At 35.7% G+C, this 22,916-nt stretch overlaps 1 protein-coding gene across 3 annotated transcripts in view; it reads right to left on the reverse strand.

Moving 5' to 3' along the window:
- Positions 1–4,695: 4,695 nt before the first annotated feature.
- LOC123310455 (phospholipid-transporting ATPase VD) overlaps positions 4,696–22,916 on the reverse strand; it is a 50,622-nt gene continuing 32,401 nt past the window's right edge. Inside the window, exons 3-11 of one of the 3 annotated variants that reach the window (XM_044893926.1) lie at positions 19,912–20,116; positions 17,038–17,224; positions 16,695–16,939; positions 14,529–16,607; positions 13,976–14,099; positions 13,653–13,915; positions 13,405–13,592; positions 10,722–10,804; positions 4,696–5,213 (exon numbers count right to left, since the gene is read on the reverse strand). In XM_044893926.1, coding sequence (XP_044749861.1) covers positions 5,179–5,213; positions 10,722–10,804; positions 13,405–13,592; positions 13,653–13,915; positions 13,976–14,099; positions 14,529–16,607; positions 16,695–16,939; positions 17,038–17,224; positions 19,912–20,116 — 3,409 coding nt within the window. In that variant the 3' untranslated portion in view covers positions 4,696–5,178. Of the gene's footprint in view, positions 5,214–10,666; positions 10,805–13,404; positions 13,593–13,652; positions 13,916–13,975; positions 14,100–14,528; positions 16,608–16,694; positions 16,940–17,037; positions 17,225–19,911; positions 20,117–22,916 lie in introns of all 3 variants that reach the window. The other 2 variants (XM_044893925.1, XM_044893927.1) reach the window with 2 other exon arrangements.

A 22,916-nucleotide genomic window follows, 5' to 3' on the forward strand; every position in this document is an offset into this window, starting at 1 on the left:
AATATTTGTATTTCATATTTCATGCGTAATACATCATCGCAGTTCAGCGAGAAAGACCTTTGTTATTTTTATTTCAACTAAAACAATGCATGTATTTTGACCAGCTTTGAATGTTTGTAACATCGCAATTGGCCATGAAGCACTATCTGTGCTGCTCCTTTCTAAGGGTTTTTGAACTAAATATAGTATTTCGCCCACTGTGATGTTACAACCATTCATATAATGATATGTAATAGCTTTCTTCGCCGTGCAATTCTGAATCATTGAGATTTCGAATTTCCACCAAGGCGAAATAACAAAACAATTCAGTATTACCTGCTAACATAGGATTCTTTTTTCTGCCTTACCAAGGCAGCCTTGGTGAGAATGTGAGATACCATGTGAACCATGATGCAGAATATGTATATTAAAATGATTCTCACAAGTCACAATGTGGCAGCAACCGGGAGTTCAGTTCTCAATCGCAGATTACAGATACATCTGGAGAATCTTGATGGTCTAGCAATTCAACCTGGCAATTCACATTTTATCTAATGAACAAAGAATAATCCTATGATTTGAAGTGATACTGGGTCGTTTGTTATTTCTGATTTCATAGACTGTCAGTCATAGTAGGTATATTTTTTATTGCTTGAAAATGTGCAAGAAAGAAATGTAGATACCTATAAATATACATAACCTTTTTTATTTGTTGAAAAAATCAAAGATTTCAACCGACCAATCAATTAAAGTTGTTAACGTTGATATATTTCAGCTAAATAGACAGCAGTTTGCTATAATATGATTGTAATAAAAACAATAATCATTCAATTTAACGGGATTCAATTCTCAATGGCAGACAAGCATTCAAAGAATCACATTTTGGGTTTATTTCACACAATTCGCTAACAAGCATTTTTCTAATTTCATTCTATAAAATTAATATGCATTAACTGTTAACTGTAAGTAGGTACTTTACAGATCAAAAATAAACTTTCGTTCTTGAATCGAAACAAAATTTCCAAATGGAAATTTGATTACTCCGATCTTCATACATGAAATTTCTCTATGAAATCGATAGGGAGAAAGAGTAGCTTATTCTCACATTTTTCAAATTGCTCAATACTGGTGTTTTCGAATGTTCATTAATAATTTCAGTGTGCTAAAGTGCTCATTGTGACTAACTAGATCACTTCGATATGATAAAAGTTTCGGATTGTTTCGATGGAAGAAAATAATGTTACAATTAATAAGTGCACGAAATTGAAGTTTGTGTGGAGATGTGGCTCTTTTTATATTACCGCATTTCTCGGATTCCTTTATTTAATAATTACACGATCATCAATACTGCATTACAATATATGACACTGATCATGATATTAAAATGACGGAGAATGACATTAACATATTGATCACATTAGGCGATAAAATAGGTCTTTGTAGGACAAGTTGAGAAAAGCATAATTTGCGTAATGAGCATGCTTAGCTCGTTGCGCAAAAGAACGCCAAATACGATAAATAGTTTTTACCAAAAATTTTTCTAATTTTGAATAGGACGTGGCTATGAATTCAAATTAAAAATACCAAAAAAGCAAGGGCGGCTCGTCAGAGGATGCGAGAGAGCCTCCTCATTCAGCTGATCAGCAAAATTCATAATGTAGGTACATCATTTCTAACCTATCATAAATAAATTTGAACTGAATATTTTAGAATGCCTGGACTAGATATTCAGGTGTAAATCCTTCGATTCGAACTCTTGAAAATGTAGCATCATATTAAGCGGCGGTGACGCTATACTGCAATGTGTGTTGCATATTAGAGGAGGCTATTCGGCAATTTGACACCGTCGATAGCGTACATCTCAACCGGAGCAAAGATTATAGAGTTAGGTAACCTAACTAACCTAACCTAACTCTATAATCTTTGAACCGGAGGATTACACTGCACTGGTACTGAGGAGGGTCAATAATCCCGAAACCGGTCTACAGTTTGTGTATATGTTTCAGCCTCTCTTGAAATTCCTTCGCTGATTCATGAGGAACAAGAAAGTAAAACCTCCTTGAAAGACATTGTAGATACTGCAGTTCAATAAAACTCTGGAACTAATAAGGTCATAGTGCAACTCAACTCCCCTTAAAATCTATGAACTCTACCAGATTATTCTCATTTATGCCAACCTTTGAACCATTTAAAAAGTTGTTTCAAGCCAATCAAAGAAGCAGGGAGGCATACACATTGAAAGCTTGGAAGAGAACCATCAGAAATGATATTTCCTTTTTTTACAAGACAAACAATAGAAAAAGTAGGAGTTTCTCCAACATTGGCCTTTCAGTAGGCTGATACTTTTTTGAAAATTAGGAAAATTATAAGGTCATGTTGAGTGACAGTTTTTTCTGTTTTTCCATGCAATTCATTCATAATATATCAAATATGTCTTGCTTTTTTTCTGTTTCAGATTACATGCTATTGTATATGAAAGTTTGCACAAAATTCAATTCACACGCTTTACAATAAGGAGGGTGTTAAGAAAATTATAAATTGTTCGTGACATTTTCAAGAGTTTGAATCTCGAGATTGTGATATTGATGTAGACAAATCATTTGGATTACCACGAGTCTGAGTACTTCTGATCATCCATCCCGTCTCTTTTCCAAATAACTTATTACACGGCACTGCCCAATCCTTTTATATCTACACCACTGCGCGCTGATCTGATATGACGTAGTAGCGAGGCAATTACTGAGTAGCCGAGTTATCCGAGCTCCTATTGCGACCCCTCAATTTCCTGCACACACAGTAATTTTAGACATCTTATGCCCGCCCAGTCCAGACCAAAGCTCGAACGCCAACGAAGGCGAACTATACAGGGTGTTTTCAAATACGAGACTTTTTTTCGACAGAAGGTAGACTTCTATACCTTCTCATCGAAATGATTCATCTCAACAAATATTGTCTATATAAAATATTCAAGATGGCGAAGCTACAACCCCTAGAATTTCGACAAACATATTGCTGGACCGCCATTGCTTTCAATGATTCAATACATCCGAGTCACTCTGATTAATTTCATCAGGTCACTGGAAATAATCGTTGTATATCATGCGATTTGAGGTGTAAAAATTGAGACACTCTATTGCTTGGATTGACAAAGTGCTAGTATTGCTACCCTATTTTTGCTATTTCACCGCATTTTTACGTCGGTTGATGACAATTGTAAAAGATTTTGTTAATAATTTTATTGGCGAGTTTCTGAACTTATTTTTATATACTTGCGTCCTGCTTCTGTCAGTTGTTCGTTTTTTCAGTTGTTCCGCGACAATTTAGATCATAAATGATCTAGGGTCGTATTTATGAGGATCTAGTTTAGTATTTATTTCAGAATTTTTTTTTAAGTTCATCATTTTGAAATGGGCAATTATTGTTGAAACTTTTATTTTGACCAGTTAAAAAAAACCTTACCTTCAAATACATCCTATATATATATAGATTGTGCGAATTATCGGTGGGATTCTGAAAGATTTGAAGCGATTCGAGGTCACTGTCCACATCGGATTCAGTTTTCAGTACAAAACCGTTAAGCCCGTTTGTAACAGCCGAGAATTCTGTGGAGAATTTACTTGAAAATTCATGCGCCGTGAATTATTTACCGTTGAATACGCACTTTCGGTGGAATTCACTGTTCACTTGCATACAAAATAATCTCTGCCGTTTTCTTGCGAGAATTTTGTAGAGAATTCTCGGCTGTTGCAAACAGGCTTTAGATGTGGTTCGGTATACTTTCGAAGCCAGGAAATGATTATGACTGAAAGCATTCCAATCTCATTCACATAAAAACAAACACCCCTTTAAAGTACCCAAGCGTTGAATCTCCATTAACATGTGCATTGGTTGACGACGAAGGGTTACAAATGCGAGAATTCTAATGTCAAATTTCGATTTCATAATTATGTTGCAATCCCGCATGCATTCTAGAATGTAACAGACCGGCCAGGGAAGTATATTTATTTCTCGGCGTGTTTAAATCAACACGTAGCGTGTCCAAGTTCGTATTAATGAAAAACTCAACAAGAAGGCAGAACACAGCAGACACGAAGAAAAAATTTGATATGTAGCTTCACTGAAACTCGTATTCCACACTTAAATTGAAATAATGAGAGCTACCACGTGTTTATTCGCCGCTAGATGTGCTAGTGTAGCGAGAGGTCCACATCATAGACTCAAATATATGATTCATATTAAGTTTTTGGTCTCCATATATCTATTATACTTATATTGATATCACGTGTTTTATGCTATGAAAGAAGTGAAGCTAAATCGTTGTGAAAAAAGGACTCACATGCGCTAATTAAAAATTAAAAAATGACGAACAAGACATTGATTTGTAACCAAATATTTCTATATTCAATTTTTCCAATATTATTATCTGTGAAATGACAAGTCCCCATCATCGTTAACAAACAAATCTTTTTTATAAGTTTGTCTACGTTCAGGACCTTACTCTACAGAGACGTCAACAAAAACGGTAGCCCTCATTACATGGTGATCTGGATAAAATGTTTTTTTTTCACGAAAATTAGTCATTCAAAAATCCCAGGAAACTTTTAACTCAAAGCTTCAATTTAAGATGCACTGTCAGGGTCAACAGTATCAGTGATGTACGATCACATACCATAATTACAACTGAAGAGCTCCATGATATCAATTTATTAAAAAAACTTTCACTGTCCAGCAATCATCTAATAAAATGATTAAAATTCTTCTTTTCAAACAGATTGAGCAATTTGAAAAGCTGAAAATATACATGAGCTCCTTTCTCCTCGTCAATTCATTACATTGCATTGGTAAGAAATATAATAAAATATGAACAAAATATAGAAAATGCATTTCAATAAAATTTCCTAGATATAAAATAAACATAATACAATCAGAATAATAATTGAGTTATAAATATTACATTGCAACACTCAGTATATTATTTGCGTCTAGTTAATATTTGTGCAGGCACGGACCTATAGAGAACATTGTACCATAATACGAAAAACATGGCGGAAGAACTTAACCTACTTTATGTAAAGGGCAATAACTTCAATAGATTGGTCCCTTACAATTGATCACAGCCTTCAAAATGCAATAATTGTGGCGCACGTTCTATAATACTTGTCGCTAAGGTCACTTGTGGGTCACTTCAATTAACTGCTGTCAAAGTTTGATGCGTATGCCTCTGATCGGCGGTTCTGGAAAAAAACACAATGTCACAAAAAAAGTTCTTTTAAGAGTGAACGTATAGGAAAAATGGCAAAGATCTTTGGTCCAAATCCTCCCAATTAGGATATTTTTGTGGTCAAATGACCATATTCATATTCGGATAGAAGTTATCAATAAGATGCACAGATAACAAAAAATGTTTTAACATAACAAGAGTTCCATCAACACACGTGAATCTTGGAGAGATCCATCAGAAATTTTAAAATCAGACGACAAATACTTTCGACTAACAGTGAATCTTCAAGGATGAATTTATTCGGATTATAACATGAATATTAGATATAATACGTTCAAAATATCAGACAATATTTGAATGTGCTCAATATACAAGCAACAAATTTTTCTGTATTTCGATTATTCTTTACTAGCTTAAACACTCATTATATTATCCTAAAACTCTAGTGTACAGTGCATCTCAAATTCGCTGTCCCCTAAGGGTATTTCTGCAATCGTTAGAGATTTAAAATTTTAAGTTAGAAAGTTATGAGCTTCCTTTTTCATGACAAATTCAAACACTTGTAAGAAGGGTATGGGCAGAAAAATCATATATACTGTGAAACTCTGAGGAGCCAAATGAGCTGAAAGAACGTGCCGAGAAATCAAAACAACATTTGCCCTTAGCACACAACAACATAACAGAGCCCCAAAAGCTGAAAAGTGCAAACATATTCTCCATTTCAATTGAGAGTCTAGAAGAAAGAGAGAAACAGTAGAATAGTGTGGTCGATCGCGCCATGAACCTGCCCCTTTTGAGAAAAAGGTTAAAAAATACTTGACCGAATTAATTGGGGGAGAAATTGATCACTTTCTATTGACAGTAATACTTTTCAATGCTAAAAAATTGATGTGATCAATCTCACCTCATACCCAGTCAGATTGATCATTCTGTTTTCATAAGGTAAATGAATTTATCGTAACAGATTAACTGACACTTATTCTAAGGTTGCACTTTTAGGACCATAATTTAATAGCTAAAGTGCTTAGAAATGATAAATTTCGAATTATGACAAAAATTGAGTTCAAATTGATCAATTTCACCCAGGTTTACGGTAACACCCCGGCATTTTTCCAGAAAAAAAGAAGGGGGAAAGGACCGAAATAGACTGCCAATAGCACAATCTATTTTAGCCGTCAAAATCAATTTATTCGAAAAGCACAGGACTGGCCCATATTTTGTGAAACATTTTGAGAACAGTATGGAATAGAGAAATTCAACGGCACAAACACAAAGCAACACAAACCTAGCACAATTTTAGCACAAAAAATATTTTGAATATCGAAGTGCTGTCCAAGTTCACACAATTATTGATTGAAGCATTACATTAAGGCATAACGAACGAATCTGTGCCTATGTAATGCTTGCGGTGATATGAGGACCCTAATATCAAAAGCGGCAAACTCCACCGTGTTCCTATTTGAGTAAAGCGCAAAAAACGGCTACGTCCATATTGTTTTATATTTAACTGCGTGCGTAGTTTCTAACGGTATAAAATACTAAACTCCATTGAATAATGAAGTTATTATGCCTAATTTCTTTTTCGTTTTCGAAAAAATGAGAAAAAATGAATGGAGAATGCCGTGTTTGATACTGACTATTGGATTTTGCCGGATTTGATACCGAAGGTTCTACTGAAATAAGTTGGGATCTGAATATCAAGTGTTTTGAAAAAGATTCACAAATAGAATAATAACAATATTGAAATAATTCCAAGAAAACATGTAATCAAAAATATTTTCATTAACATAACATATTTATTATACATATACAGAGGGTATTTCTTCGATAAATCCGCAGGTTTCTCTTTCTGCTGCTGATTCGTCCATGTCTGGCAATGCGTTTTCTTCTTTCTGACCTGCTTGCCCTGACTCGAGAGTTCCATAAGAAAGGATTTTTGCATGAAAATCTAGTTCTTCTATTGATCTCCAGGTAGCCCCAAAGTGTTTTGCAAGAAGTTTGTGAACATATTGACTTGTTTCAGACCACTTTTCATGATGACTGGTTCAATCATGTGAAGGTTTTTTCCTTTTCATAGTAGATACACTTTTGAGGGTTTGCAAAAACGAACTGAATTGACGCTCTAAATTCAGATGAATTACGAACGTCACGACACATATGTGCTGATTGGCCAGAACGGACATTGCCGGCTTTGATTCTAAGCGGGTCTTGGAGATTCCCGGGTTTGATTCTCAGACGAAGTTTCAAAGTGGTTTTTTAATGGGATATAGCCTTTATTGACACACGCGAACCATATATTCAGATATAGCGCGAAAAATTGAGAAATATTATGTATTTATCTCAATTTCGACCAAAAGTGGAGATTGCCGACTTTGATACCAGGGTCCTCATATACGAAATGATTTTTTCTAATATATGGTTCCTCTGCTTTCGTTTACCGCTTTCCCGATTATCACGTGTTGATGGAACTTAGAAATACGGAAGTATATGTATACAGAGTGTCCCAGGTCTGAACGTCAAGCCGAGACTGGATGATCAATGGTTATCAGAAAAATATAAAAGTCACGTATTTTGGAAATTATAGACATTTGAAAAACATTGAGAAAATCTACAACCTGTAAGTCTTTATACTCCTGTTGCTACAAGACATTAAGGGCCATCTACATGGAGATGTCATTTTTTGCCAAACAATAAATATTTCCAATCAATACTTCGTCCTGCTTCAGTTAACTAAAGTAGGTACTATGCGAGTTTAGCAAGTAACATTAAAAATTGGCGCATTTAATAAGGATTCCCAAATATGACACTTGCTAAATTATTCCTCAAATGGTAAACTTTACCTTCATCGAGTGTCGGCTTGACGTTGAGATCTGGGACACCTGTATAGCTAGATACCACACAAGTGGAATGATAAAGAGCTGCGATAATGATCTGCCGTTATTTATTATTGGAGGAGAACTGTGTCGACACTATATACTATATTTTCCGTCACTGATGAGACCTTTTAGGGCTTTCAGCCTTCAGTTTTGGTGCTTAGGTGAGTTAAATTTGGCAGTTTAATTTTGGCGTGATAGCGCGGGTTTAAACCTCCAGTGCGTCAAGCCCCGGGGTATCGCGCTCTGAATGAAAAATAGCTTTTGTTTTCTGGTATTTATCCTAGCGCTCCCTAACAATTGAATGTAAAGCTATTTGAATCAAAAAGGTATCAAATCGATATTTCCAAATTGAGAATAAGGGAAGTACGGTAATATTCATAGATTCCCCAGATGACAAGGCATTATTAAATTACAAACTATTAGCGTTTTCTATCGGTAAAACGAGTTATGCACTAAGTTCACAGGAATATTATTTCCGAGCTCCTTGAAGTAGTTACAGGAGGTGACAGTTTGAAAACTTGCCATGCCAATTATGTCTCGACAAGGATGTTCTCGAAGAAAAAGCCGGAATAGGTCAATTTTTAATGGGAGGGGGACATATTATGTGTAGGGGTTGTCACCCCCAAATTCTTAATAGGGAATAGAGGGTGAGCTATAGCTCAATTGGAAGACAATAGTATTATGTAGAGGGATATATTGTCTTCCAATTGAGGTTTAGCTCACCCTCTATTCCCTATGAAGAATTTGGGGGTGATGGCCCCTACACCTAGGTTTGAGGAGATTTCGGCTTACAATTTTACTCAAAATATGTCCCCTCCCTTTAAAAACTGACCTGTTCCGGCTTTTTCTTGTTATTTTTCCTTGTCAAGACATAATTGCCCTGGCAAGTTTTCAAATTGTCACCTCCTGTAACTACTTCAAGGAATAAATAAAAATTTGCAAACTATAGTATTCATGTAGATGAACAAGGGATCTTTGAATTGAGGTTAATCTCTCCCCTATTCCCTATTAAGAATCTAGGGGTGATAGCCTCTACACCTAGGGTTGCGGAGATTTCGGCTCAAAATATGCCCCTTTCCGAATAAAAATTGACCTGTTCCGGCATTTTCTCTGAAAACATCCTTGTCGCGCCAGGCCATATTTGGCCTGGCAAGTTTTTAAATTGTCACCCTGTATAGAGCACATCCAATAGAAGATACGTAAAGGAAACTAATTTTTTTTTAGATCATGGACTAGTGTTATCTATGGATTTGTAATTTTGTCTGGGTTGTTTTGCGCCTTTCTCTCTTTCTGAATCGGAAATGTTGTATCCCTCATTTTATGATTAAGGCCCGGTACTTTCACCTTCGAATAAATTTTATTCACTGTCAATAAGTATCCGTCAAATAATTTCCTATCTGAGGGATACCTTATTTCGGTGCTTTCAGATGAAATTATTTGACGAATAACAATTCTATGAAAACACGGTTTACTACTTTCCACTGATTAATGTAAAATGAGAGACCGCATTGTAGAAATTGTCATAATTCCAACTAAAAAGCAAATATTTCTTGAAAATCACACAAAGAATATCCATACATCAAAAATCTAAAAAATTCAACCAATAATGACGTACCGACATTCGATCTATGACAAATAAAATCTTATAAACGAGTTTCAATGACAGATTTATTCGATGAATAACACTATCTGAAAGTGAAGAGACGGCATTTTCACTTATCCTAAGAATAAGACTTATTTATCGAATAAATTTAGTTATTCGCACGTGAAAGTACCGGGCCTCATGAAATAATTTCTGTTGGTAATTCGAAAATTGATAATCTATCTTTTTGAATTTACTAGTAAGTGCGCGAGTTCAGATTAATTTCATCCGAAATTGCAAACGATAGGGTTATTATGTATGACCCGTGGTTTTTCCATGCAGTTCATTTATTTTTGAACATGAAAAAGGATTATTCTGTTGGGATCCTCAACATCAGTCCACTTGTGAACAAAGTCTGTAAGAAAATTCTCAGTTTTTGGAATCTCATCTTGTTAGATGAAAGAGCCAAATATTCTAGAGACAAAAATATCCTTACTGTTCCAGAAGACAAAAAAAAAAATAATAATGCCTATAAATTTTCAACGTATTTCCATTTTCAAGAGTATAAACCTACAGTATTAAATTCAGCCGGGATGAGATTCCTTGAAAAAAAAAGCCCCTGCCTCCCGGACTATACTAACACTGAGCTTTCAGACCTCATGCTGAAATATGCGCAAAGAGTACATATAGTGCGGAACGAGTTTTACAAAAGAACTCATAACAGCAATAGAACATGAAAATTGCACTAGCTTTACCAACAGAAAACGCTATAAGAAGGTCTATCTATAGGTAGTAGGTAATAGACTTCCTGAAACATCGACAACAGTCTGCGGACTGTTAAGAATCATTTCAGTGACCAAAAGGATGCTAGCGCAGTCGAAAGAATCCGAATCCCGCTCGTCCTAATACAGAAAACGAAAATAGAAGAAAAAAATTCAGGATGAAGTGTAGAAAGCTTTAGAGAGCTCAAAGCCTCAAGAACTACCCAAAACATCTTTCAACAGCTACCTGTATATGGAGGAGGCAGACGTCGACCTTGACCAAGAAACAAGAAACCCCTCACCTCTACCTCGCCGCTTCATCGAGATCAGGGCTCTGGTGACTTCACTGGGTGCAATCATGGTTTGTAAAATCCTAATTGTGAACCTGAAAAATATTCGTGATGAAGTCAGTTGAAAAACTTTCCTACGGCTATATCACTAATTATTTAAGTAGTTTCATCATAGAAATGAAATATATGAATATATCCTAGTGAAGTATTTAAACTGAAGGAATACGGAATTTCAACCAATCGGCATTCAAATTAGGGAATACTCCTTCTGACGAAAATGATGTATTTTTTATGAAATATCTTTGAAACGTCACTTTTTGAAATAACCATTTCAACCGTTTCCCAAAAAAAATTATTTTAAACACTTAGAAATGAAAAATAAAAATGGGTATTTAAAATTTAAAGCGTTTCATTTCAATTGCACAAGTTGGCAACATCCACTGAAATATGCCTTGATAATAAAGGACAACAAATACATTATCTTGATGAGATAGACAAAGATGAAGTGTGCGACGAACGAGTAAGGTCGTGAAATTTTATGGGATTTTTATGGCCGGTTGCAGTTGAGGCTTGCCAGTAAGTACGCGCCTGGAAATCAACAGCTGTTATTTTATAAACAAACCCATCGGACATTGTTCTTTTTATTGTCTAGTAGGCGCTGTTGTCAAATCGTAAATTTGAAACCAACCTATTTAAATTTTTAAACCCCATACTTGAAGAATGATTTTGAATATTTTCCGCGGTGCATTTAAAAAAATCATGAATAAAACTTATAATTATTCAGTTTGAACTTGCATATGCAGTGATAACCCAAATTGAGGAGAATCCCCCATTAAACAATTATTTTCTCAATTTGTTCGATTTAGCCAAGGACATCAAAGACAGTGAAAAATTCAAAATATCTTTCATCAGTGATAAACTTATTCGTAATTGTTATGGGTCAGTGTGTATTCCCAATACCGACCAGAATTCCGCAATTCAATATCTTACTGAATGGACTATTGCCAACATAATTTCGATTTTCCATAGCCACAGAGATCAATAATTATTGGAGCGAGTGGATTGGCGGAATTAGGAAAGTTCTCTTTTGACTCATTCGAACATAACTATCATTTTTTATAAACTATTGTTCAACATGTTGATATATCTCAACATGATTATATCATGAATTTTTTTTTGCCAGAGCTTTCGTGATTATTTATTCATCTCTTCTTCAGGAGAAACAATTGAGAATATACAGAGTGAGTCTTTGACTCTTACAAAATATTTTAACAGTAGATTATTGATGTCAAAAGCAACACGTTTTTCCTATACCATTTTTTCCGATTCGACCCTGATAAAAAAATATATCCATTTTTAGTTGTCATAATGAGCTGTGCCACGCCGGAAAAACAAAATTACCTTCAGAATAACTAGCTAAATCTGTAACACTGTGTGCTACAATAGACCTTTGGTCGCGGTGGCAGGTTTGGGTTAGTCCGTCCAACACACCCAGCAATCAGTAAACACTACACATCTGAGGACCTTTTAAAAAGAGTTGTATTCAGCCAATGTACCCAATTTTTCATATTTATCAGATACATTTTAATTTTTGAACAAACGTTCAAATATTTATTAGGTAGCGTCCAACTTAGTTTCAAGAGTTGGATTCTTTGAGTTTTTGGTATTTTTATGGTCATAATGATAAAACTGAAAGACGTGGGTGATATCTTGTGTTCGATCAAATAATGGAAAAATTATATTCCGAGATTCATTTCATTCAAATAAACCGTTCGTGAGATAAATCTAAAAATAACATTTTCTTATTGTTTTTCAACACCATGTACCTTTTAAACCGAGCAGATTCGGAAAAAATTGTGAGGGAAAAAAGTGTTTCTTTTGACCTCAAGAATACTGTTAAAACATTTGTACGAGTGAAATCTCACCCTGTATGTATCACAGATGGAACAGTGTAGATATAAATATATGGAAAATCATCAACCATTCTTAGATTTTCAATTTCTTCTCCTGATGAAGAGATAAATAAATAACCTTGCAAGCTCGACCAAGAAAAAAGAGTTCACGACATAACTGAAGATTGCTGCTATCCCACTAATAAAAATCAGTATAATTCATATAATCTCAAGATAATGATAACATTAAGTGGGATTTACCTACGTACATCGAAGAATAGTAGCGATAGACCGGTTTCGTCATTATTTGAGCTCATCAGTTTCGCAGAGGACCTTCTGTTGGCATTTTTGGCGCATCCAGATATTGAATAAATCGACGCGATAACTGGAGTTGAATAATCTGAGCTTTCTCATACAGGCTACTCAAAATGTTTCTGCATACATTTATGTTCTCCCTCCACAGTCTTCCGCAAGTACTACCTCCCCTGGAGTCTGATGCTGTCTAATGGGGGAAGTTGAAATACGTCCGGTTCATGCGATGATCGCAGATATGTTTAAATAAACTGGGTTTTATCGCCGATATGCAACATAATGTGAGTCGGCATTGTTGGTTGAGTTAGGCGATACCACTGATGGTCTCCAAAAGGGGCGAAACCGGTCTTTCGATACTCTCCTTCGATGTCTGCACGTTCTCTATGTTATACTTTGAATATAGACTTCTGCCAGTCCAATTTCTTTCATGATAAATAATAATAACTCTATATTGAGGCTAATAGAATATGAAAAATTTAAACATTTTTTACCTCGGAAGAACGGCTGCAACACAGGATAGCAATGTGACCAACCAATATGTTGGTCTCATCATGGCCTTCTGTATAATCCAGTATGTACTAGGCAAACCAAAACAGTTCACACATAAAGAATTGTATAAAAGAGAGTAGAAGTAGAATGCACCTATCGATAATATCACAGAAGCAGCATGCAAAATTGTCTGAAAATAATAAAGTTATCAATGTGATGACTAAATATGATAACTTCACTTTTTACTCACCCATGACCTAGTTTCAATGGATGCATGAAGTAGCATTACAAACATACAACAAGTAGTGACTGTTGTGCCAAACTCAAACACACTTATGTCAGAATCAGCATAGGCACCTTGGCAAATGAAAAATATACATATACTTTGATAAATCGCATCTAGCGTTGTTAACCAGAAAGAATACGATCTGTAAACTTTGCCAAGACGCCCCTGTTTATATAAATAAGGCCTTTCTTTCAGTAATTCTTCAGGAGCATCTTGATCATAAACACCTAAAATAGGAAGCAATATAAGTGACCTTGAATGCATTCAATTAGCTATAAATATCTTACCTATGGCCAAAGGTGGCAGTGACGTGAATAAAAGGTTATAAAGCATTAGGTACATCTGATCAATCATAACTGAGCCAGAAAAACCACAATAAAGCTGATACCAAAGAATAAGGAACACAAATGCCTGAAAATTTAAAAATTATCAATATATTCTGCACCCAATATGTTTTACTGGAAATGTAAAAAGAATCAGGAAGTAGGTGGTTATTATGGATTTTATTTTTCCAGATGTCATACATTCGCAATTTTTCAGCAACAGCCTAAGCAATTAGCCCTAAGGAATTATAAATCTTAGTCTTAGTTCTTTTTGTTTTTGTTTTTTTTATGTCTATTTGTAGATTTATTCCCGGTAATGAATGAATGATGTATTTCAATAATTCAGTATCAAGTATTCAGAATAACATCGTTGCATCGAATTATGATTTATGATCGATATACATTGAGTCCAACGATTGATCAGGCAATCAAGGTTATGCAAAGTAAGAGTTTTCGTTGGCACACATAATAAGCAACCACATCCCAAATAATCAATGTAAAAATTAACCAAACTTACAGCATTTTTATAGAAGAAATATAGTACCATCCTGGATAGCCTATCGTAGCTCCAGTGTCCATGCACCAATAGAAACTTCTCCAAATATTTGAACCTAGACAGAGAAAAATCTGCAGCCATAACTGCTTGCATACCCTCTTGTCCAGATATACCTATACCAACATCAGCAGTCTGTATCATGGATACATCATTAGCTCCATCGCCAATAGCCAAAGTCCTCATTTTGAGTTCTTCTTTGACTACTTTAACTATATAAGCTTTTTGTAAAGGAGTTGCCCGACAGCAGAGTACAGAATTACACTGTGTTGTCAGCTCAAGGAACGGTTTGGTCAATTTGGATCTCCGATCCAAAATGAAGGTTAGTGTTTTTCCGTCTACAATCAGTGCTCGGCCTGAATCTTGGTGTACATTTCTCGAGCCCAAAGCAGAAGAACTGGGTTGCAGGTACAGCATCTCCCTCAGAGATTCCGCCCTGTTTCTTTGCTTGTCAATTTCGCCCAAATAATACCTTATTTTTTCTTCTGCCGCCTCTCTAGTTCTCGTCATCAGGTTCAACAGTTCCATCTGAGGCGAGAATAGTTTAGCAGAATAAGCTATGTTGACTGCTGTTTCAGGTTTATCGCCTGTTAGTACCCAAACGACAATGCCAGCCGAAATCAAAGCCTGTAAGGTTTCCGGAACGCCTTCCTGCAGTCGATCCTCTATACCCGTGGCGCCCAACAACAACATATTCGTTTCTATAGATGAATAACTGTCTCTCAGCTTTTTTTCCCTCCTTTCAAAAGCAGTTAGCGCTTTTTCGGTGTCTAAGTGTTTTTGGTACCATTCATTATACTCTCTTTGACTCAGCACTCGCTTTGCCATCACTAATACCCTCAAACCTTCTCTAGCATAAGCATTCAGATGTTGTTGTGTTTTTTCTATGATCTGCTTCTGTTCCGAATCATCCTCGGCGGGAGCTATACAAGGAAGTATTGTGCTATCAGCCCCTTTACAATATAAAATAATCTCTTTCGTCACAGGGTGCCTCACAATGACTGACATACGCTTCCTGCTGGAATCGAACGGCAATATGTTGAGAATTTCAAAGTTCAATCTGTCTCTCTCTAGAAGATCAACCGTTACGCTTGTTGGGGTACGGTTTGCAAGTCTGCAATTGTAATTGTATGCAGCATCCACTAGAGCTAGTTCGTCTGGACTCTCAGCTTCGAATATAGGTTTGAACTCATATGGGGAAGGAGTAGCAGTCTTATTCAGTTTCACTTTCTGTTCATCGGTCAAGTTACTACCTGTCACAGTTTTTTTCGATAGAAAGTTGATTGCTGGTAAATTCAGGAGTTTAGGTCTCGCAGTTTTAACCTGAACTTGGTATATATCTGATGAAGGGGAACTATCTATCGAATCTATAGGTGTTAGGGTAGAAACGTGAACAGTGTATTGATGTGACTGCAATGGTGGCGAAGGTGTAACTGATCTAGACTCTTCTAACCTCAAATATTTATCCCTATGTGATGCTATCGTAGTATGTTCGCTGCCTTCAACGTCTGAATTTGGAACTCCTTCATTTTCTTTCAATGAGGATGGGTATATTCCGGACACCGACTCAATTATTCCACTAGCATTCATGAGATCATGATGTGGGTGTTGAGAGCAAACCACCGTGTTACATATCGCAAGAAGCAACAAGAACTCTTGTACCCTATGGGCGTGTATTTGTCTAGTTGAATAAATGTTGTCTGTTAATTTATCTGCATGAAGATCATTGAAAAGTTCTGGATTGATAACTACATTGAGGGAATTCGACGCGTTTCCCTTTTTTATGCTCTGCAATTCTGGGTGGTTATAGTCTACTCCATTTATCGTACATCTGCGAAATATCATCTTATTTTCAGTCAAAGTACCCGTTTTATCTGAAAAAATGTATTGGATTTGTCCCAGTTCCTCCGTAATGTTCAATGCACGACATTCAGTTCGTTTACCAAGGACCATATCGTACATATCAGCGTCACGATGTATATGATATATTTGCATCATTTTGCACAGTTCCAAAGTGACGTAAAGAGATAAAGGTATCATTATCTGGAATAATTTTTTTAAAAGATAAAATTAGAATATAGTAATCATGAAAACTGCACGATTCTGTTTTGATAAAATATTGTAATATACCTGTAATATTATCACAAAAGTGAAAAAGGCCAAAATAGCTTCTGTAGTATCACTGTAATCAGACTTAAAGGGCTCTGTTATATTAGGATAAGTATTCAACCATAATTTACATCCAACTGCTCCAATAATACATAAGAATATAAGAATGAAGACACACCAAATCACATCTTGATTCATCTGTCGCTCTAGCGAAGATCTCTTGTATCTGGGACCGCCATTATTTAACATAGCTTTCGTTTCATGTCCTAAAAAAAAATTAATAACGAAAAGGAAAAGATATATGGATGAATATTCATGTTCATGTTCATCAATACGGTCTTATATCGAACGAAATTTTAATTACCTGCGTAGACTACAATCCCTTCAACGTAGTCGGTGTTTTTCAAAAGGCACTCACGCAATATAAGATTTTCTGTTCCCACAGGAACTGTTTCTCCTGAAGGATGTATAATAGTTCCTTGAAACCTGTATATTTTGGTTGTCGGGGCATCAACTTCCACAGTACTTTTGAACTTACACGGTGAAAAATCCTGAAAAAATCCATGGATCTATATTATTACTCATTATCATTTTTGCATAACAGTTGCCTGAGTTTTTATCGCTGCATTCGTAAAATTTCATTGAATATGTTCAAAATCGATTACCCTGCTTAAATATACGGATTATCGGTGAATTTGAAGGTTAAGTCCATGACTGGCCTGAATGATGGTATTATTTAGTATGTAAATATTTCCGAAAAATTGGCGTTTACTACTTAATAGGAGCAATAACTTGTTCATACCTCCCAAAATATTTACAACCTTCAGGATATAACAAAACAGTAGGAATATTGAATTTTACTCCCAATAAAACTTCGGAATTACGGAAAAAACAACATCCCTTGGAATTGCTGTGGTTCAAATTTTAGAGAGAGAGAGAAAAAACATAATTGACTAGTCAAATGTGTTTCCAGCTCAGTTATATTGGTTTTTATTTATCAAAGAATAATGAATGATTTGAAAAGATGTTATTATAATGAATTTTAATATTCGATAACTGGTAGCACTGGTAATTTTGCTTTAGTCCCTCCTTGGTAATGGTCAATGGATCTATGGATCTACAACATTTCTGTTCATCTAATTTGAAACAAACTATTCGCCAAGTTGGTTAATTCTATCTAGTATCGGTTCTTGATTTCTGGTATCATATAAAAATTGACTTGAATAGCAGTTCATTAAAATTCAAACACCCTAGATTTCAAAGATCCAAGAAGCGCCAATACAGGCTCCTTAAATTTCATCCCTATTGAATTGATGTGGCCGATCCTTAATGAAAATCCATAATTGAACTTGAAACAGATTATCTGATTTTCACAAAATGAGTTTTTAAATCACGACACGTGTTTCGCTATCATAATAGCATCTTCAGGTGGGTGAAGGTAAACTCCAGTTGCTATTTTGATAACGAAACACGTGTCGTGCTTTGAAAACTCATTTTGTGAAAATCGTATAATCTGTTTTAAGTTCAAGTATTCCCTATTGTAGAGTTGGCTAGTTTTCCGTAGAACCATTGAGTATTGAAACTATTACTCAATAATTAATAATAATACTCAATGGTAAAACACAAACCTTTGGTCGAAAAAATTCGATGTATTCACATTTCTTCCCTATAATTTGAATGACCGAGGTCATTACAACAAAACAGCGCTCATGAAATGCTTCACAATACGTTAGGAGTTTTTGTGGAAATCGATTCGGTGGTTATGTAAAAATCGAGAGTCTAATGACACTAAAGTGTTTTTCGTTTTCATGTATTCATTATGGAGTGATAGGAAATGAAAGCTGTTCCAGAATAAAAATGCGAGCGATATAGGAGTCTTCAGAGGTGGAAAGTATAACTATGTCTGAGGTGGTAGATACACTCAAGATGGGAATTGGCTGATATCATTTATTGAAAAAAAAGTTAACCGAATGGAATACTTATTCAAAAAGTATACACATTGTGGACAATATGTTTTAAGGTAGGTTTGGATGGTACTAAGCATAGATTAACTTCAAATATACAGGGTGTATATAATATACAATTCGGCAATCCTAAGTTTCCATTTTCATTACCACGTAAATATCGAACGAGCCAATATCCTAAACCGAAACCACATGGTCGAATCAGGAGATAAGTTTTTTCCCACTGCTATGCGATAATTCAGCTAACAAACGGTGTAGGGTCGTATTAGGATCTATTTCAGTAATCATTTTCAATTTTTTTTTCAACTTTGTCATTTCATTTTGAAAGTTTTGCATAGGTGATTTTTCGTGAAACGATGCATCTTGAAACTTCTGTTGAAAAAAAAAAGCCCCACCTTCAAAAACACTCTTGTATACCGCTCCAGCGGTTTCAACATTTCAGGCTTAGATGAACAGAATGAAATTTTCAGGAATCGCCTCCTTTCAATTCGAATATTGGTAGCGAAGCTGCAGAAAAGTTTCAAAATACATATCAAGTTATGTTGAGAACGTTTCCATAAAAACATAAAATAGAGAATTAATTCTAAGGTTCCTGTGTAAACTATTGGTAATGAAGTGGATTTGATTGAATATAATCGAGTGAAGAGACCGAATGTGCAGCGATTTTGAATATTGTACTCAATAATCGAGAATACGACTCAAGATCAGAAGATGAAGATTCGTATTAGATAGTTTTTTATTGGAAAAATTTTTGCACACCAAGAGCTAATTTTAATTTTTTCCGATTTTCCTTCGAAAATGCTTCAAAAATTTTTGTCTCGTTTTCAATTCAATTTAGTTTTGTCTCAAATGAGTAATTGTAGCACAAAACCAGATGGCATTGAAGGTTGTCATAGTGGACCATCTATTCTGTCTCTATGGGGCTAAATGGATCCGAAACATTAGCAAGGTATTAATAAATACTAGTTAGCCCAGTGATCTATTTTAATTATAGTATTAATTTAGAATTAATGAATAATAGTGCGGAGTTTCAATTCATCACATATCCCAACTCCTTTAAGAAAAAGATGAAATTTTTTCCGTATTGGAACCTGATAGATACCTATAAGTAAAAATTTTCTTTAGGTACTTCTTTATCATACTATGTACCTATATACCACCTTTAAAAGGTCCAGTTTTTGTTGAGTTACTTGTATGTTCGAAAAATCATAATCGGCAACTAAAAATTTTTATTCGTTTCTTATCCTTAGTAGGTTAACTGTTAAATCTCTCACCTTTTCAACGAAACCTCTGGCCACCTGACGCTGTTTCAGGTTGGTTTCTCCGTCTAAGTGTCCCGTATCGATATAACAACACCCACTTGGATCGCTCGATTTCAAAAGTAGAATATCTGCAGGTACAACCTCGTTGTTGGAAAGGTGGATTAGATCTCCCACGCGTACGTCTTTCCAGAGTACCTTCCGGTATCTCATGTCCTCACTGAAAAAAAAAACACATTTTTTAACAATATTTTAGCTAGATGAATAGCGAAGATCTAGGATAAGAGTAAACCATAGAGGACCGCAATCAAAGGAGAATAACGTAGACCCGTTTAGTTCTCGTTTGAGCTCTTCGGTACCGCATAACTCAACCAACTATGACAATCATTCAGCCAGCATCTGCATAGAAGTACCCAATAAATCGATGCGACACCTGACGTTCAATGACTCTCATTCATGGCTCCTTGTAAAGTAGAACTCTTAGATTTCATAATGATCTCAGACAAGGAGAGACTCAATTAATGAATGCATTAATTGAATATCCGTTCGTACCAAGTGAAGTGAATTGAACTTCATTTGGGGAATTGGTTTTCGAACCACATCGCCGCAGCAGTCAGCCATTTTGATGTAAGAAAATCAGGTTGAAGAAGTTAACCGTCAACTTCTGATGTCACTGTATACATAATGTATACAAAATACGAAGTGTGGAAATTTTTGGAATGTCGCATCTTTTTGTTTGGATCCCAACCCAAAGTTTGTCTTCGAAAATAAACTCTGGTATTTCAAAGAGGGGAAAATTCAAATCAAAGTATACAGAGTGTAAATGAATAGGTGCGAAAAAATAAGAGGTGTGATTCCTTGACAAAAATAGTGTGGTTCTATCATATAATTTTTTTTTGAGCAGCCTCTGCTCAGATACATTAACGTATTGCACCTGTAAAGACACTTTCAATTTTATTCTTAGAATCAAAAAAACTGACAGAAATAAACTTTAGCAGACATTCTATGGGGGCAAGAAAACAATAAAAATAATTTCGGTGGTGTCCCCTTATAATAATATAATAAGCCGCCTTGTAGGTAAATTTAAGATTTACCAGCCTGACGTTACGTATCTGCCGATAAATATTTTTCTCAAAAACTGTTACTTTCAGCAATAAATTACAAGATACCTTATTTGTTGAGAATGAGTATTGAATAAAGCTATCAAAAATTAATTTTCCAATGGTATAATAAAAATAGGAACAAAAGTTCCTTGCTGATAAAATAAAATTGTATGCATGACCCCACACTGTTTTTTTGCCAATTTAACTATTCCTGTATATTGGCCAAATTGGACCCGAGCACACGACATTATACACTGCGCAAAAAAAATAACGCACATTCTGAAAATCTCAATTTTAATGAAAGTTAACTCTACATTGACTTTATAACTTATTTTTTATGTTCTCTCGGGAAGGTTTTGAACGAAACAAGACACATTAAATGGAAGAAAAATTCAGGATTTTACGTAATCTTATGTGAAAGAAGAGAAATGAACAATTTTCAAAATACTGAAATGCTCATAAGTGATTTAATACTTGGTATTTCCACCCCTTGTGTTAATTACAGCTCGGCAACGACGGTTCATACTCAAAATGAGTGATCTTAAAATGTTCTGATCTAATCCTTCCCAGATTTCTCCGAGTTGGATTCCTGTCATTAAGAGTAGCTGGATGATTTTCTGAACTTCTCAGCCTTCTATTGAGGTTGTCCCAAACCTGCTCAATCGGATTGAGATCTGGACTTCTTGCTGGCCATTCCATTCGAGAGACCTCAACCTCTTCAAGGTACTCCTGAACGATGCGCGCACGATGGGGTCTGGCATTATCGTCCATAAAAATGAAATTTTCACCAATGTATGGGGCAAATGGCACTACATGCTCTTCAAGAATGTTCCTTATATACTTATCAGCATTCATAGCTCCATTATCAACGACCACTAGGTCTGTGCGAGCAGTCAAAGATATTCCACCCCATACCATAATCGATCCTCCCCCGAAACCAGTAGTATTCAGGAAATTGCACTGAGCATATCTTTCATGTGGACGTCTGTATACAAGGGAACGTCGATCACAATGGTAGAGGCAGAATCTAGACTCATCTGTGAAGAGAACTCTTTCCCAATCGGCCTCTTCCCAATGGATATGCTCTCTCGCAAAATCCAAACGCGCCCTTCGATGGGCTGGGGTAAGAGCTGGGCCTCTTGCCGCGACACGAGGCCTTAAATCATATTCTCTGAGGCGATTTCTTATTGTCTGGGTGCTAATTTGCACCTCATGAGTTTGAACAAGCTGAATTTGAAGGAGGCGAGCGTTTGCAAACCGTTGTCACAACGAAGAAACTCTCAAGTAACGTTCTTGAATGGCAGTTGTTACCCGTGGTCTACCCTGTCCTGGTCTTCGGACATTCATACCTGTCTCCCTGAATCGCTGCAACATTCTGGACACACTTGTATGGGAAACTCCAAACCTTTCTGCAATTCTCGTGTATGTCCACCCTTCTTTTCGCAAAACTACCGCTTGGGCACATTCCTCTTGGGTCAAATTGCGTGTTTCGCGTTGCATAGCGATCGAGTGTAGAAAATCAAACGAAAGAAAAACTATTGATCACTAGAATTGATCGAGAACAACTGATTTTAGAATGGAGCCAATACATTCAAAATCTGATAATATCATCTTTTTTTATTCCTGCTGGGAAAAAACATCTGTATTGAAGAAAACCGTTGAAAGTGGAAACATATGCATGCATAATTCTGATAAAAATAATTATCATTGAGAACACCTTCAGTTGTAGAATAAATTTGAGATTTCCATAATGTGCGTTAATTTTTTTGCGCAGTGTATTTTCAGAAAATATTCCAAAACGGCTACGAAATCTAATTCACGAATATCCAGTAGCAAAATCATGAACCCCTCTCAAATAGCTATCATATCGCGTTCTGTTTTGTATTGAAATCCCGCGAATTCGCTTATCGGGTATCG

The sequence above is a fragment of the Coccinella septempunctata genome, chromosome 3, assembly GCF_907165205.1.
Source record: "Coccinella septempunctata chromosome 3, icCocSept1.1, whole genome shotgun sequence".
Taxonomy (NCBI): Eukaryota; Metazoa; Arthropoda; class Insecta; order Coleoptera; family Coccinellidae; genus Coccinella; species Coccinella septempunctata.